We start from the raw sequence: 18086 nt of genomic DNA on the forward strand, positions 1-18086 counted from the left end.
AGCAGTGCTCTTAATCTCAACGTACTTCAAGATGACTCGTAAAGTAGGGTACTATTGAACGTAGCTGGAGGCAGAATTTGATCCTCAGATTTTACTTAAGCAACTCAGAACTTTACTTAGGCATCTCAGAATTGATCATATGAATATACTTTTTTTTTTTAAATATACATTTTGCTTTATTCAAAAATAACTTGCCATTTTTGGAAGCATTTTAGATGTATCTGTTAGAGAAAATGCAGGCTACTGTGTGTGGCTGGCTGTTGTAACCAACAATCTGTTGACATTGCTATTTCTATTAGGTTTTATTTGCAACAGTAAATTTAAAGGCTTTTTTTTTAAGATGGTGGCAAAGGAAATTCAGTTGTGCATTTAAAAACAGCCGTCTGTGGCATTAGTTTTTTTTGAATTATGGGAGTAAGACTTAAACATTTGATATGGAGGGAGCATTTCAGTTTATTGTAGCAGCTGGATGAGGTACAAGGGAGATCAGGAGGGAGGAGAGAAATGATCCAGGTACAAGACATTTTTGTAAACAATGAAATTTGGGGATTTAGCAAGTTAAATGTACCAGTCATATTTTAAAAAGTTGTATCTCATAAATGAATGAGACTTGGTATCTAAAGGGCACCACAGAACAGCAGTTTCCATCAGTTAATTTAAACATTCAGACAATTTTGTAGGTCATTGACTGGGCTTAAAGTGGTACATGCTTAAAGATTTACTTGATTTAAAAGATTACTTTGCTTTTCTGAAATAGTATAATCCAGAAAAGCAATCTTGAACGATGCTTCCTGGTCATAACATACAGCATGTGTACAGTAATGGCTATTCTTTGCAGATAACTGAGGGAATTCATTAAGACTTGGAGGAAATCAGCACATTTCAAATAGCTCTCTTGCATTTTTCCTTTTAGGGAGGGCAGTTCTGTTTACTGAATTCTTGGTCTAGTGAGGTGAGCAGAAACAGGCTGTTGTTTACAGTGCTAGCAGGCTAAATGTTTTCAGAGGTAATTCTGCTTCATAGTTCTTTGCCTTAATGTTCCTAGTTAATAAAGACCTCAGAAAGTAAAGCCGGTTTTAAATAAGTATTTGCTACCTCTTTACATTTTGTGTTGTCCTTTTAAAATTTATGTAGCACACTGAACTTATCCCTTTGTTTCTCTCTAGATTTTAGTATTGATGCTCCTCCATCCTTTAAGCCTGCCAAGAAATATTCCGATATTTCAGGACTTCCAGTAAGTATCTTATTTTTTCTCTTCAAAATTGACATCGTGCTTTCCACAACGAAATAAACCTGGTACATGCTTCTGGAAAAAACGTGCATGCTGAGGCTCCCATTCAGCCTCGCACTTAATAGTTGCCCTGTGATTTACGGCCGAGCCCCCAGTACTGTCCCTACATCACAAAGTCCTTGGGATCGTAATAGATGCCAGGACGGCTTAAATACCTTGTCCTGCCAGGTGCCTCCTATCACACCACTTCCCCAACTTGGGAGTCTGCACTGGTCCCCGTCATTCTCGACTCTTTTACTTTGTTACAGTGAAAGCTGGTGGCCCACAGTTTCCCTCACTTCTAACTTTACCAAGCTTTAACCGCACAGTCTGAAACTTTCCATGCTGAATGTTTGTCTGAGGCTGTTCTTTTTTCATTATATCTTGTAGGGAAAATTTCAAAAAGAAGATGGTTCAGCAACCTCCAAGAATGAGATTAGGCAAAATTATATTGATTGGCCCAGGCTAAAAAAAAATGTTACTCTCAAACTTTCCCTCAAACACATCAGCCTGAGACAGACACTTGGCATGGACTTCTGAGAATTTAGAATATCCCCATGCTGCAGAGCTGGAACTTGGTGTTTGGCAGATGCATAGCCTGTGTGTCACAGATGGGCTCTTTAACATGGTTTTGTTAAAAAAAAAAACACATTTGACTTAGTTATGGTTTGCACATGCTCCAGAAGTCTTGGTAGTTACAATTTGGCACCTGAATTCCCAAAAGATTCTGTTGGCACAAAACATGAGTAAAGTCATTGAGTTCTGCCCAACAAAATTTTTGTATCTGCTGCTGACACTGTTCCTATGTGACATGAATAATTTTACTTAAAACAAAACAGGTGTTGGTAACAGCATAACTTCATTTTGTGAGTGCTCATGTTCAGATCCCTTTAGTGATTTATTTTGCAGAAGCTTGTATGAGTTTGTTGCAATGGAAATGAATGGGAAGGTTGCATTTGGGACTATGGAAAGTGTTAAGTAGTGGCTATACTACATAACTACAATATTGAAAACTCTGTAACTTCAAATAGCCTTAAGACGGAATTTCTGGGTCCCTTCCCCCAGTTGAATCCATAGGGCACTATCCCACCTCACAGGGATGATACCACCTCATAGAGGTGCCTGTAAATATAAAAGTGTTATGTTGATGCAGGCTAACACAAAAAAGCTCTCAGAAAATTAACAATTCTATCTTGAGAGTGAGGTTTTAGCAATGTGCATCAGCTAGGAATATTCACTACATGACATCAGTGGGGATAAAACAAAGGATTAAACACGTTCTCGCTAAGTGAGCACCTTGCATTCTGTGTACTGAATTAGATGAATGTCCATGTTGGGAAAACAATGGGTGAGCACTTAATTAAGAACTGCCTGATAGTGGATACACAGTGCAAGGGATCAAAGAACAGCTACAGAGCCAGCTGTAATCCTGCAAGTCCTAACATTTGAGTTCTTCATTTGACAACATCTACTTTCTTAGACTTTTTTATTTTTTAAGTAATGCATTTAGAAAAGGCACCTAGGAGGTGGCATGTTCCCAGCTGTGCTCTTGAGCATGATTAGGAAGTGGAGTGGGTAGCTTGCATCAAGGCTGGTAACCTACAGTGTTCAAGAGGGAATGAGAAAGCAAAATCTCCCTTGCAGATGAACTGGCAAACAGAAAATGGAAGAGATTGCTCACAAACCCAGGGAGAATAACTCCCTCCAGCCAGGCAGACTTACTGTCTCGTACTCAGAAGAGTACTGTTTTGTTTTAACAGCACCTCGTTTTCAGACAAGGAGCAGGGGTCAGTTGAATGAGGCACCCTGCATTCAGTACCCCTACTCTGTATGAAGATGCAGCAGATGGAGGGAGGGAGGGTAGGTGGATATGTGAAATAATAATGAGGAGATTTCACCAGAATAGCAAAAAATCCAGACAGAGTCACTCAATGGTGTTCATCTCTTTCCTCTGCAACCCTTAAAGAGTTGCTCTGCAAGTGTTAGTGGTGTTCACAACAGCTGCTGATAGAGTTGCAGCGACAGCACTGACCTCTGAAGGTCTAACGAGGGGCAGAAGGCATAACAGCATAAGTCCTTGTCTCAGTCCCACCTCCAAGGAACCAAACAATCATTCCAGCACTAGCATCTCAAAACTAGTCTGTCAGTGCAACTACAGCGAGATGATGATGCAGGTGATAGGTGTCGGTGAAGACTGTGTCCCTCCCAGCTAAGGGGTCGTTCAGCCACTGGAAGACGGCTCACCCTGTCAGCTCCTCAGGTTTTCTTTGCCAGCTCCTCCTTTCTATCAGTGATTTATGTACTTTAACTATTCTAGCTCAGTATAAATAACCTCCTTTCTTTAAGATTCTATTCAGTGCTGCTTTTGTTGTTTCCTTTTTTCCCTGGTCTTTCAACTTTTTAAAATTTTCCATCCTCTAATCGCACTGTGGCTCGTTCCCTATTTTACCTGGCCTGTGACGTTGCTCCAGACTACGATAAAAATACCATGTTTAAAATAATCTTTTGTATTAAAAAAGATAACTGAGGCAGCGTGTCCTCTAAATGGCTGATCCTGAAATGTTGCCTGAGAAGCACTGAGCTTATTTTCATAATTATTCCCTGCTAGGAAGATGTGTGGGGTAATAGAATATTTCAGAAAACGAGTATAAGAAAAACACCCCTGTATTTTCTGTTTAAAATCTGAAAGCATTTGTGTAAGAATATATTTTGTATGGAGATGCTGGAGTCTGCATGAAAAAAAAATAAAAGTAAAATAAATTCCTTAGCAATACTCATTCAGGGAAGAATTAAATGGTCTAGCAGGTACAAAAAAAGAGAAGTGTATTAAAACACTCTCATCAGTATATCTGCAGTTATATTAACTGCCACAATTAAATTCTATTGATTCTCTTCTCTTTCTCTGTGTAATACGAATGGAATTAAATTTACCAATGGTCTAAGCAGAGCAGCCAATTTATCTCTGTAAGGCAGCCCAGAACTCAAAAGCTATTATCTACTATATTGACACTGCAAAATAAAAGTATTATTTCCAAAGTTACAAGATGAGTATTTAGTTATATTAACATGCAAAATAAAGTAATTTAATGTAAAACAGATTAAAAAAAAACTTCAAATAACTGAATTATTGTATTTGAAGAACATGCATCTGTGGCCTTTGACTTAGTTTCTAAATATGACAGAGCTCCTTCTTTGCAAAATCACCTTCACTTTTCTAATCTGTTTCAGTTACTGCTGAAGTAGGGGTAAGTTTGTTTTCAGTCTGAAGGCCTAGCATAAATTACTGACACTCGCTGTGTTAGTTACCATACATCAGTGTGCGCAGGCAGTACAGCCCAATACGAACTTTCAGAACTAACATAATTTTTTTCACCTAGGTTGATGCGCAACACGCATTGCAGATATTGTTTGTCTAGTTTATTACAGAATCCCACACATTTGAGAAGCTTTCTACTTGGTCAGCTTTTCCTTAGGTACATAAGGCCAAATTTAAAGTGTGAAATAAAAATAAATGTATACCTGGTGTAGACATAAAGTTACCACCAGGGATAAATTTACTCCTAATGTCCTAACTTTGCCATTTATTTGAAAATGAATTGATGGCCTAACTGTTAGCTGATTACATTTAATTAACCTTGTAGCATTTCTTTGTAAAGAGTCAAGCTATAAACAACACTTAATTTTCTTCTAAGTCTTATCAGGCCAAATCATTAAGTGGATTGTTACCATGGCTGAACAGATCCTTTCCAACATAAAAGTGGTAGAGGGCTCTATGCTTTAACTCTGTGGATGGGAGGAGTGCTCCAGGCCTTCCTGGCCTTTTCTGCTCGGGTAGCGGTGTCTCAAGAGAGTGCAGCTGCCCGTGCCTTGCAGCCTGCCACCACCTCCTGTTACACAGGACACTCTCAGAGCCTTGGCAGGCACTTTGGAATAACGCTGGCGTGCTGTGACTGCCCTGGAGGCTGAAGCCTCCTGGAGAGGAGGCTACCCTGAAGCGGGCCTTCTTCAGCCCAGCCTCCTCTGCTGCCCCTGGGCTAGTGCGAGCTCAAGGTTTCTGTAGCAACAGGGAAGGGGAGAGGATGGAAGGAGGTTGGCAGCGCTCCCAGGCACCCGAGACCCAAACGTAGCAGAGGATACGAGCCTTGCCCAGGGCTCGCTGGCCAGGCTGCTATCCTGAAAGCAGGCGTCGGCAGCAAAGCAAAATGTTCCGCTCAAATTTCTTATCAGTTCAGTCACAGAGCCATAAGCTGAGACTCCCTTGCTTCAACAACCACTTTAAAGTAAATTAAAAACTAAGTTGTATGCAGGAAGAGAGAATCAGTCCAAAGCTATCTGAGCACCCATAATTCAGCCTCTTTGTTGGGTAATTTATTGGCAGCAGCCTGACAGTTTGGAGAGCTGCCTCGTGAGAGCCTGCACAAGGCACAGAGTTGCTAGGGTGAGTTTAGAGAGTTGTGGAATTCCTTTTGCACCGTGTTTTGTATGAGACTATTCTAGCCCTCTGTGATGTTTTTCTAATGCATTTCTAATGTGATTTTATAGGGGTCTGTTAACTGCTCATAAGTTTTGACATGAGGAGGAAAAAAAAACATTAGAAACTTTTGGTCACGTGGTAGAACAGCAGTGCTGTTCCTGCAAAAAGCAGCCCGGTAGTTTTTGGTCTTACAATTTGATGCTTTTTTAATATTCCATTTTGAGATTTTCTTTGAATAGTATCTTTGCCATTGTTTCTTTTTCAGGCAAATTACACAGATCCCCAGAGCAAGCTGAGATTTAGTACTATTGAAGAATTTGCTTATATTCGGATGCTCCCTTCAGATGTGGTTACAGGATACCTGGCTCTAAGGAAGGCAACAAGCATTGTTTCCTGAAAGGACCAAATATTGTTGCATATCATTCCTGAATGGCTCTAGTTTTGAGAATCACGACGGAAACTGCCTGCAGGATTGAGGTTCTTTAAAACTCTCCATGGATATTTACATCTGGAAGTAGTTGATGATACATGGGTTTGAATGAACATACGGTTTTAATTTGGATAAATACTTGTATTTGTTGGTTTGCCAATTTGTAAGCAATTTGGTTTGGTGAACAGAATAACGTAGACCTTAAGGATATAGATCGGCACCATAATGTCCAAGTTACATCAATTTATTTAGAGAAAGGATTTCATCCCTACCCTATATGTTTTATGTACTGCTCTGGCTCAGAAGAAGAAACGGCCATATGAATAAAGGGAAAGGTACTAAGATATCGCAGCTTCCAAACCCGCCTTGCAGATGTGCTTGCCACTTGTCTATGAAGAAGTCTGTCCCACCTGTAAAAATGGAAGTTAAAATACCAAGTGCTGCTATCACAATGACTGCTAGTGGTACTGAGCACTGTGGAAGCGAACAGCTTCACACAAATATTTACACTGGAGTAATGTCAGCATAAATAAAGTTGGACTCAAACGTGGTTTAAAATATCTTAAGAAGTATGTATAACGGAACCAAACCAAATCACTGTGTAACTCTTAAATGTGATACTTTATACTTCTGAGTACTTCATTCCACAACCCAACTGTTCTTCTGCCTCTGCTAGTTAGTACATAATTATTATTACTAATCAGTACAAAAAAGCACTTATTTCCCAGACTTTTTTTTTTTTTTTTAATAAAAAGATGCTATAAAAGCATGAATTCCACTGCCCAGTGACATTCTGACACCCAGATGGTCTTCATCAAGGCAAGACCCCCTAGGCGAGGACACTGACCTTTGCAGTGTGAGGTACCAGGAGAGTATGCGATAGCAACTGAGGGCTGTCACCTTTCAGAGGAAGGAGAACAAAGAAGGGTTCAGGCTCTTGCTGGGGGGGTTGACAACTACTTCCTGACATCAGAAATGATCATGATTTTCTGAAACTAAGCTTAGGGAGAAGTGGGCAGAGATTATTCTATCCATTCTTTTTGTCCTCTTCCTTAGGACAAGCTGCTGATTTGTTTTCCTCCCTCCCTCTTCTCCACCTTTGCCTCAGCCTAGCTTCTGTCAAGTTTGCATTCTTAATGTGGACTCCAAGTTCAGCGTCAGCCATCGCTAGCCTCCAGCCCGCAGCCTGTGCCATCACTTGCGTACCCCACCGCCAACCTGTAGCTGCAGCACGAGCCTCACTCAGCTCCGTGAGCCGGTGGGCCAGGAAGGCCCCCAGGTGAGTTACCACTTGCCGTGGGGATGCTCTTCTGCTGTGCACAGAGCTGCCAAGTGCTTCATGGCAGACCCGTCCCATAGCTCGTTAGCATGAGACCGTCTGGGTTGCTGGGGGGGGTGAGACACTGATCACCAGCAAACACAGACATCCTCACCTCACCCAGGCTCCACCAAGGACAGGGGGATTGCACAAGATCACCTCTCCTCTGAGTGCACAAGGAGCACACCGTGGTGACTAGCTAACGCCTAAGCTGCATCTTGAATGCACATTTCGATAGGAATGATAATTATTGGAACAGATATTTTCTCATTGAAAGAATAAATACGCAGGGTATTATTAACGCTAGTTTAATTTCAGCTCCAAAACAGGAAAAATCACTTAACAATGGGGTACATTGTTCAGTGAATGCATGTAGGACTCATTCCTCAGGTTTTGTGATCTAATATTTACAAAAACAAAGTAATTTTAAAAGTCTTTGACATGCTTACAATAGATCCTTCAAAGCCCTGGATATCAGATAATGCTATAACTGTATCACAGAACAAAAAATAATAGGACAGGATATCTCTCTTCATGCCAGTAAGCATCCAAGCCACATTCTCTTTGTATCCGAGTTTTAGAATGGCTGTTCTAGCTTACTGTACGTACTGAAGATGTGTTTATAAGATAAGCTGAACGTTGATAGGAAAAGAAAACATGTAGAACTGCTCTAAGATCACTTTTGCTTTAAATAAGCAGACACCAGCTTAGAAAGTCAGATTTCACTCGCTTGTTCTCTCCCACAAATATTTTTAACATTCTTTGGGAATGACTGCCTAGGAGCACAGGCTCCCTCGCTATCAGAAGTGCTTCAGGCATTCCCGCACTGCACGTGGAGGTGTTACTTTTCTCAGCTAATTTCTTCTGAGCAGTGTTTATGCATTCCATTTTCAAAACCTAAGTGTCTTAGTGAGTAAGTCAGCATCAGAAAAGTAAATAATGGCTTAGGTTTAGCACAAACATTAATGACTCCTCTCTCATTGCTTTCTAGCCACGCAGTGGCTACTGGATACCCTTTTCCTTCCTTGTTTTTTCCTTTGTCTGCTACTGGCCCTTTTCTGTTTCTTAGTTTGTGGTACCCCATTTACTAGGCTGTGTGGAAGTCACACCAAAAGTGATGGAAGGCAGCTGTGAGAATCGTGCAGCATTACCCCGATCAACAGCAGTTTACGATGCAGAACAATTAAAATGTACTTGTTTTAGCAGGAAACTGAGGACAGAAAAGATCTAGTAGCCAGCGCGTGCAATGTTGATCAGTACAACTGGGTTCTTTTGGGCCTGCTGCTCTCATCAATGGCTTCTATCAGAGAACTGAGCAACACCAGCCTTGCTGTGTATTGCAGAAAATGTGGATATCTGTGCCACGGAGTATTTTTGAAGTATGTGTTACTCCCCGCTTTAGAAGCACTGAAAATTGAGAAGTACGTTCATATTTAAAAGTACTTACAGGACCTTATCTAGACAAACATAAATGAAAGGTGTTGGGTTTAAATTGCAAAGAGGACGAAAGAAAGGCATTTGAAAGGAGAAGCAGTGCCAAATGCCATTTCAGACCTGGGGGGAATATATTGAGGCTAAAAGCAGTGTCACACAGGTAAAGCAGGAAGCCAGCAGTCCCAGCAAGGACCAGTCGGTCGATGTACAAACGTTATTACCTGCGAAATATCACCTGGGTGTTGCACACTGCAGACACGGATGGCTTCACCCCATAGCCCGCTGGTGTTGGTGTCGCAGCGTGGAGCTGCATGCTGCGCTCCCACAGACGGCTGGCCCACACTAGTGGGAAGTGAGCTCGCGGCTGGCAGGATGCAGTCCAACTGGCAAAGCTCTACCCTTACTCTTTTTGGAGGGTGGAAAGCCTTTCCTTGCCTCATCTGTCCTGTTCCTCGGAAAGAGGAAGGATGTTCACTTGGGGCCAAGCTCCTGTTTTTCTGCGCAGCTACATGCCCCGCACACAGAGCAGAGACTCCAGAGATGGGGCTCGCCTGCAGGTTACAGTGGTGCTTTTTGAAACAAAAAAAAAAAAACAACTGCAGTAGCTTGCATTTATCTCGTGTTTTGGGTGACTGTGCCTGCTCTCTAAGCCGGAACAAAGCAGGCAACTGCCTCTGCAGCAGACTGCCCAGGGCGGCAAAACCACCACAGCTCTGCTGCCTGCTTTGCTACGGCCAGAGCTCTGTGCTCTGTGCTCCAGGGCCCAAGGGAAGGGGCCCGCGGGGGGCAACTGAGAGGAACGAAGCTCTGCCAGCAGCCGTGGTCGCTGCTTCCACCCTTCCCATCCTCTGGCAGATGGGAGAGCAGGATCTCTGGGGCTCGCTCCCTGCTGGTCTGTCCGGCAGCCCCACAGGAGCTCCCTGTCACTGCCTTTCCCTGCTGTGCCTGGGCGAGGGATGGCCTTGGCCCCAGGTGCTGGAGAGCAGCTAAGTTTAATTCAGAAAAGCCCTGCACCAGCTCATGTTGGAGCCCCTGCATTTCACTGTCCTGTATTCCCCTGCTCTCTCCCCTCATAGCGTCCTGGATCTCTGTGGAGTCCTACGTATGGCCTTCCCCAGGGGGCAGGGGCAGCAGGCACGTGCAGGGAGATGTGCCTTCATCTCCTTCAGCAGGGAACTGTAAATGTCAAAACCCCCAACGTACAAGGGGAACGAAGGTAAGCAAAAGGGAGGAGGACTTTGTACTAGTGAGAAATATCAAAGTAAAAATGAACTAGTGTAAGGTTAAAAAACTTTTGTAAACACATTAAGAAAAAAGCTCAGATTCCCTGCATGGTTATAATTTTTTCCTGAAGGAGTTAGGTAAGCTAATAAATTAATCCAACTATAATTTATTACTAGAAGACTTACCATCAGGTTTTAAGGGCTCTTACAGTCTCTAATGTATGTGGTTTACATACCCAGACAAAACAGCACATAGATTTTCTGAAACACTTCAGGGAAGAAGACTTCTACAGACCTGACATTAGGTTCTGGGGGAGAAAAAATAAATAAATAAAACTACTTTGTGCTCTTTTAAACAAGAACAGCCAAGTGGTATCTGCATTACTACCGAGCACTTCAATCACTCTAGGATGATGATGCCACCATTATTAGAATTCACAGAAATCCCTTATTTTCCTCGTTTTGGTACATGTGTCCTGATTACAAACCTCTTTTCTCTGCCGGGTGGGCGGGCTGTGACAAAGTAATATATCTTCATGTAATGAAACATTTTAAGTCCATTTGGTATCTGTAAGAAAACCAAGTCAAGCAATACTATTATCTGAGAAGCGTCGCAGAACCCAGTCTTTTCCGAAGATTACACTACTGTAAATCACACCCTACAGTCAACAATAGCAGTAATCTCTTGGGAGACCTAATAATAACAACTAACAAACTGCTGCTAAGTATTGCTCGTGTAGTTGCATATGGTTTAAGACCTTTGAGATCACGTGTCTTGAGTACGCAACATCCCTTTCTCTGACACAGTAGCCTAAAATCAGTAATTGCTACATGAAAACTTACAAGCAGGCTGGGTAAGTTGGTTTTGAGGTTGGGTGCACTTGCTGTTCACAAGCACGTTCTCCAGGCGATATCTCCCATCAGCTGCTTGCACGCTGACTGCTGCAGCTATCACTTGACAGTGGTACACCCAGCACAGCACCACACACAACTGCACTCAGTTCATGGGCTATCTGGAGTCTTCATTGATGTCCCAGATCTCACATGCAACAATTACTCTTCTCTCAGATGAAGAAATTGTTTACACGCCACTAACCATGCACAGCACACGTGAACAGCATCACTTTTCTCTGCAAGCCTCAGAACCAAAGTACAGTTGGCATAAAACCAGAAAAGTAACCTTCATGTAGAAACTTCTGTACCAACATAGATCACACGCAAGCAAGTTCTCAGCATAAAATCGTGGAGTTCTTGAGGGCAGCTTCCTACCCTTTAATGGGAAGAATGGGTAACGGGGAGTGTCTGAATTTTGGCTGTGACCCCATTTATACCCTAAGGGACAGCAGTTTTACTCCCGGGAGGTGGAGATGGTTTTAGGAGGTCATCATACACACGCACATACTGCCTGCATATTGTGCATCAGCTTATCGGGTTCATGACTAAGAGAAGAGAGGGTACAAAATCAGGGTTCTTTTAATGGACTGGTCTGTTGGCCCAAATCCATCTTCCAGCCTAAATAACCTGGATCCCCACGTGCTCATAAAAAGGGAGGGAAGGGGAGACCCCACCCAAATGGAGGGATTAATTGTGTGAAACCTTCGGGCCATGACTGCTTGCAGGGACGGCCAAGGGCAGCTGCAGAGCGAGCACCTCCTGTCCTGCGACTACAGCTGCCTCCCTCGCCAGGTGCCGAAGCGAAAGTGCTATAACAAAGAGAAATCATTTCCAAATCACTCTGTGGGTGATTCTTAATCCCCTGAAACACAAATACGGCATTATGGTGGGTTTATATTTGGAACAGAGAACATAACTGGACCGTAACTGCGAGATGTGTCAGAGCTGGTGAGGCAGAGTCAATGCCTGCCGTCGTTCTCATGCGCCCAAGTGACTGCAGCAAATAGGCACAACCTTGTTCCCCTTGTGTCAAACGGGCTTTTGTTACTGAAGCCAATGGCCAAGCACAATCAGCCAGATATTTTTGGCATCTATCAACCAAGAATTTTTGTTTGTCACCCTTTGTCTCGTACCAGGCTGCACGAACATGAGAGCTAAGAAATAAATACAAACAACTCATTTCCAGTGTTATATGAACCCTTCCCGTGAGCTTTGTAAACTGAGGGTCGTTACCACCCTTTTGGTGAAATATGAATTGTTCCAAGTAGTGCCCTGGCTTCACCCCATGCTTTCTTAACCCTTGGGAAACAGCACATCAAACCCCACTGGTCTCAGGGAAACCCCATCTGTAGACAGTTTATTTCAGCACCCGTCTCCACATCCTTCTGATTTATCTAATGGTGAATCAGAAGTCAAATTCTCCATAGGCCTTGACTTGTCCTTCTGAAGGACAGAGTGCAAAACCCATCCTTCCTGCACATTTCCTGGGTACAACATCGTGGGGACATGCAGACCTCTCCAGAGCCTTTGGGCAATAACCACCCCACCACCACCACCAAGGAGTGTTTATATCTTTTATAAAAAAATAAGCCACACAGTAGATTTCTGGAAAAAAAAAGCAGCAGAACCCTGCTCTTCCACCTTCTACTCACATGCTCTGTTCATTGTGCTTAATGGTTTCTCAGTTAATCCCTCCAACTATGAATTACAGCAACAGGAGGGGAGACTGCACCCACTGCAGAAAAGTTACACAATGCTGGTGGTTTGGGTGCTCTCTGGAGAATGGGAGAGGTGCTTTGAGTCCGTGAGGTGGAAGAGGAGACTGAGCCCACATCAGAGGGTGGGGGGAAGCGCCCTCACCCCTGGGTTGCTGGATAAAGAGGGCAGCATCCCTGGATAAGGAGGCAGCATCCCTGTCGTGGCTCCATTTCAAGCAAAGGCAGTAGCCTACAATAGCCCTTCTGCAGATTGATCTGCATCTGCTGCTGGAGTAGAGAACGTGGGCAAGAGGCTGGCACCGAGCTGCTTCGCTCTGTCAAGGCTGACACATCGCCAGGCACGCTCCCAGCAGGGTTCAGATGTCCGGGTGCCGTCCAGCAGTCAGTCAGTCAGCAGCTGCGTGAGGATACGGAGGGCTACAGGCTTGGATTGAGATTTTGACCCGACACCCTGACCAGCTCACGTAGCATGGACTTCTTATCGACAAAAGTTTCCCAGTATTGCTACCGGTACTGGATCAGAAGTGGTGAAAGCACTAGAGGAGAAAAAAATTAGAGGAGAAGCTTTAGAGGAGAAAAAGAATTCAAGGGCAGATGGGCCTCGTAATTCTCCCAGATCTCCTCTGCCTTCAAGGCCATGCCCCTACCACCTCCACTACCTTCTGCTTCCAGCTTTTCCAAACTTACGTCACAAGCTCAGGCCAAGACACTGGACAAGGTTAGAAATCCTGTCCTCCAGCATACATTTCTAAGCAGTTCTTAAAAAGCACAGCCCAAATCCAGCATTAACAGGTATCCTTACGCTCCTCCTTTGCGCCTCTGTAATGGGAGTAGGTGGCCAGGTTTTGGGAGGAGGGAGGTGGCCCCTGGGGGATGGGGATGCAATTTTCTGATCCCCTAAAAATGAATACTTGAAGTTATAGCTCATTTTTTGGTTCAGAAAGAGAGGAACTTTGTTGTTTACTTTGTCCCAAAACAAACACAAATTTGATCAAGAATATGAACCACTAAGAAATGAGCTCCACAGCACAATCGGTAACACCACCTTCCTTGGAAGACGACTGTATTCCCTCCACCTCCCACCCCCCCTTCCCGCACCAAAACAAGCAAACAAACAAAACCAGCCAACCAACCAAAAAAACAATAACAAAACCTCCTCAAACCATCACAGCCCTGTGATATTAATCTTAAAAACAAGGACAAATAATGATCAAGTTATTCAGAGGAAGCATTCATCTGGAGATCTGCAGAAGCTGAAACTGGAAATGAAGCACTAGAAGAAGAAAAATCCAAGTGGAAAGGCAAGAGGGAAAGCTGAAGCCACAACAGGAAAGCTAAGGGTACATGTTGCCAAAAAGACGGCCTTCTGCAAATGATAATTGAAACCCCAGGGCAGGCCAAATGCAGGAGCATCCCCTATAGCAATCCTGCTGTCGAAAGGACCATTGAAGCAAAGCGTAAAAGGGAATGAGTTCACCAGAAAATCAAAAACGGCTTGCCACAGATCAGTGCAGCCATCCTCATATACAAAGTGTTTTCCATCAGCAGGCATACTTCATTTCTTAAACTGTACAGCTACCCAAGGCTATGCAGTCACCATCGGAGAAACTTGAACAAGAGAAGAAACGACACACACACACAGGCAGACCGTCCAGATTTTCCTCTGTCTGGCATTCCTCTGTTCTTAGTACTCTCCTTCCTGCCAACTTGTCTAGATTAAGGACATTTGGCCCCATGTAACCCTATCTATGTACAAACCCTTAATGTAAACATGCATTGCAAAGATTTTGCCAGAAGCTTGGGGTGCAGCAGTACTACAGGCTTATCTTTGGCCATCTATTAAATGACTTCCTTTGAATTCAGTTAACAAATTCTCACCTCAGTGAGCCACAGGGCCACACAGGAGGCAGGTATTGACCTTGGGCTCCTGCAGGACAAGACCCACAGGAGGTGCTGGGGATGGCACGGGGGTTACTGCCACTAGAGTGCTGGGGTTTACTCGGAGATCCCTTTATTTTTCTTGGCTCAGACTTTAAATTTATCTATACAGAACACACATTTTGAATGGCACTCTGTTATAGAAATAGCACAACTAGAAAAAGTATTGTACGTGCACACACATTGGGGTGCACCTTGTAAGTAGTTTATGGTAGTTAAGCAAAAGCTAAGCAATAAACTCTGATTTCATTTGCTAAAATATAAAAACTAACGTTGCTAATGAGCCACTAAGAGCTATTCAATAGATTGTCTATTAAAGAAAATCTTGCCAGGATGCTAAAGTGGCTTACAGCCATCTTGGGTATCTGGGGAAGAGTGAAATGGGTCTGGTGCTTTTGAAGTTCTGTGGGGTTTTGAGAAATCCAGACATCCGCATTTTAATCTTTGGAAAATCCTGAGATCAGCAAGACTATTGTCTGCAGGATTTAACCACAAGTTGGACCCACCTCTTCACAAGTCTAGAAGTCTTATGATTGTTGTAAAAACCCTTTTTCTTATATGTACACGTAATGATGGGGTTTGTGCTGTAAAACATTTGTCTTCAAATGATAGGGTAAGAACATGATAACTCATGATTTCTGCACAACCGAGTTACTAGATGCGTCTCAATGACTAATTCAAATAACTGCAGCTTTTCACCTGCTTCTTTGTCTGCAATATTTTCATGGCAGCTGCTTGTGTCAGGCCAGTAGCAGCCACAAAACAAGCGGTGTGAGCCGCACAGAGGCAAGAACATGCAGCGCCAAGCCATCGAGCAGCAGCCAAGCAGAAGCCCGGGAGGAAGAAACTCCAGCGAAGCGCAGAGCTGATGTCCAGCAGCTTTGGCACCTCCTGGCTGTGTACGTATGTAGCAGCGGTTTTGCTGACAGATATGGTTTTTAATAAGTTCCACTTTTCTCTCTCGTTGCTGTTACTTTCATATTTCCACATCAGTAAAGATGTGAATGCAGACCCTAATTTTCAAAACATTTGAGATTTTGAGTTGAGCGGGACAATGAATTAACTACCCCTGTGAGCAGGGATCTCCAACTAGGTACGTAGTAACAATGACTTCCCTTTTGATAAAAAAAATGAATCATGTCAAACGCTCAGATTTACACACCCCTTCATACGTACTAATCTGCACCGCCTTAACCGCTTTACACATTCCTAATATTTACTTTAGCTTCTCACATCCTCTGCTAATCAAGCCTGATTTTTCCATGACACAGGCTGCTATCCTGAACTCTTCTAGAAGCTGATATGACACAATCCCCTTTGGAAAATGCAATAAAGCATGGGTGCACACCCAATGGGATATCAACAGTAATTAGAGTCACTGCTCATTAAAAAGTGAAAATAGGTGGATTGTGCTGTAAGGTGAGCTGGTGAGAGCTACGGCAGCAATACTGCACTGCTCCATAAATAAGAGGAAAAAAACATTAGAGCCATTTATGGCACTCATTTCCAACAAGGGCACTCATTCCAGGTATTTAGAACAAAGAACACAGTGTATTTCATCCTTTTTTTTCATCTTTCTGCTTCTAGACTGGGCAAATTAACATTGTTTTCTTACCACAAGCCTCTGGAGACACTACGTTTTGAGTATGTTTTTCTGAACACTCAAGCTAAAAAAGAAATCGGCCAGCTACTGAGCTTTAAAGGAAGGAGGAAGGCAATGGCATCTCTGTTTGTGCACCTTGAAAACAAGTTATCTTGCTACGAGCCATGCTTGGTGAACAGGGGGTAGGCAGAAGCACAGCAAAATCATCTCCCTCCAACCCAGAGCCAGCCTAACTCATTAACGCCAGTATTTTAGCACACGCCATGGTGATGAGCTTAAGTGAAAAGACTTAGTGACATCTTCAACAAGCCTCATTGTTATCCAGCCTTACCCATGTGCTGACTGGGAGCAAGGAGAGCTGCCTTGTGCAGCTGCTCCACAGCTCACGCCTGCTCCCAGCCACCGAGCGCAGTGCTGAGTGACCGAGGCCACCTAAAAACCCCGGGGACACCAACTCCATGACAGAGGAAATGTCTGCACCGCTAAAGGGAGAAATACAGAAAAAAGGAAGAAACATGACTGTAACCCCCTCTGCAACATATTTCTATAGAAATTTCCCATTTTATATTGAATATCGTGTCTTTTTTTTTTTCTTGGCGACCAAGCTTTGGCGGAGTAAAGCTTTAGCTGGTGTCTGAGAAAGAAAGCAGAGGTTTGGGATGCTTGTGAGTGCTTGGTGGTGGTAGGGCAGAGGCGAGGAGGTAACTTTTTAACTCATGCCGTGGGCTGAGGCAGGACCCCGTGCCAAGGCCACCCCCAGCCACACAGCTGGGGAGCTCAGGGCCGTGTCAGCGCCGTAACACATCTGCACCAGCTTCCCAGGACACACAGATGCTTGGCTCGGTATCTGCCGGACAGGCTGATTTCCTGGGGAAAAAAATTTAAAAAAAAATCCTCTCCCTGCTGTTCCCCTGCATTCAAACGCAGGAAGGAGCCATCTGCTGCATGAGCTCACAGGAGCCATGCCCGCAGCTGGGCCGGCCGCAGCGTGCACTCGCAGCTCCAGACCGCGAGGCCCGGTGACATTCCCCCTGGTGACATTCCTCTGCCAGCGGGGAGTCCAGGAAGCCGCTTGTTTGGCTTGGCCACAGACGCCGTGACACAGACACAGGTGGCCCCATCCGTGGGGGCATGGGGGCGATTCCCCCAGGGACTGTGAGCCCGGTGACAAGCAGGCCCCTTGCTGCAATTACAGCTTATGAAGGCCCTCGTTGGGGTGCCTCCATCAACAGGAAGAGGTGAAATCTCACTTCTGTGGCGCATTCGGGGGAAATTACGATCCAGGCTTGGAAGCCACGCTGCAGCTGACGCTTGATTTCCACCACAGGCTGGGCCAAGGTCCCGCTCCCCGCTGACCCCGTTGCAGGAGGCAGGCATCTCTCCTCTGCCACGGGAAGTTCCTCCAGAGCAGCCGGCTGAAAGATTTACTCTTTAAAGCGAGGGCCATCTCACAGTGCATACAGTTGTGATTTTAAACTCCTCTTCCTCAGCTGTTTTTTTCTATCTTTTGTCAGTTTGTGGTGTAATGCCCTTTTTAAGGTGTTCACTGCCATCTTGTACATTGTTATTTTGCTCCACTGGAAGAAAGAGTCATTGTATTAAGTGTATTTAAGGGAAAAAGAAAAACAAGGATTCAAGCTTGCAACAGCAGGGGCTCCTTCCTTTTCTTGCTGGCCTGCACATGCTTCAATGCAATTAATCATTTTGTTCTGAATAAAATTAGATGAAGACGTATCTCCACCAGGCCCGGGGCAAACAACCCACAGGCTGGCTTGACCAGCACG

At 44.1% G+C, this 18086-nt stretch overlaps 1 protein-coding gene across 1 annotated transcript in view; it reads left to right on the plus strand.

Moving 5' to 3' along the window:
* Positions 1–6734, plus strand: part of INO80C (INO80 complex subunit C) — a 31222-nt gene extending 24488 nt beyond the window's left edge. Inside the window, exons 4-5 of the mRNA XM_035550550.2 lie at positions 1167–1234; positions 6010–6734. Coding sequence (XP_035406443.1) covers positions 1167–1234; positions 6010–6141 — 200 coding nt within the window. The 3' untranslated portion in view covers positions 6142–6734. The remainder of the gene's footprint in view (positions 1–1166; positions 1235–6009) is intronic.
* The last annotated feature ends 11352 nt before the right edge of the window (positions 6735–18086 follow it).

The sequence above is a fragment of the Cygnus atratus genome, chromosome 2 (genome assembly GCF_013377495.2).
Source record: "Cygnus atratus isolate AKBS03 ecotype Queensland, Australia chromosome 2, CAtr_DNAZoo_HiC_assembly, whole genome shotgun sequence".
NCBI classification, from domain to species: domain Eukaryota; kingdom Metazoa; phylum Chordata; class Aves; order Anseriformes; family Anatidae; genus Cygnus; species Cygnus atratus.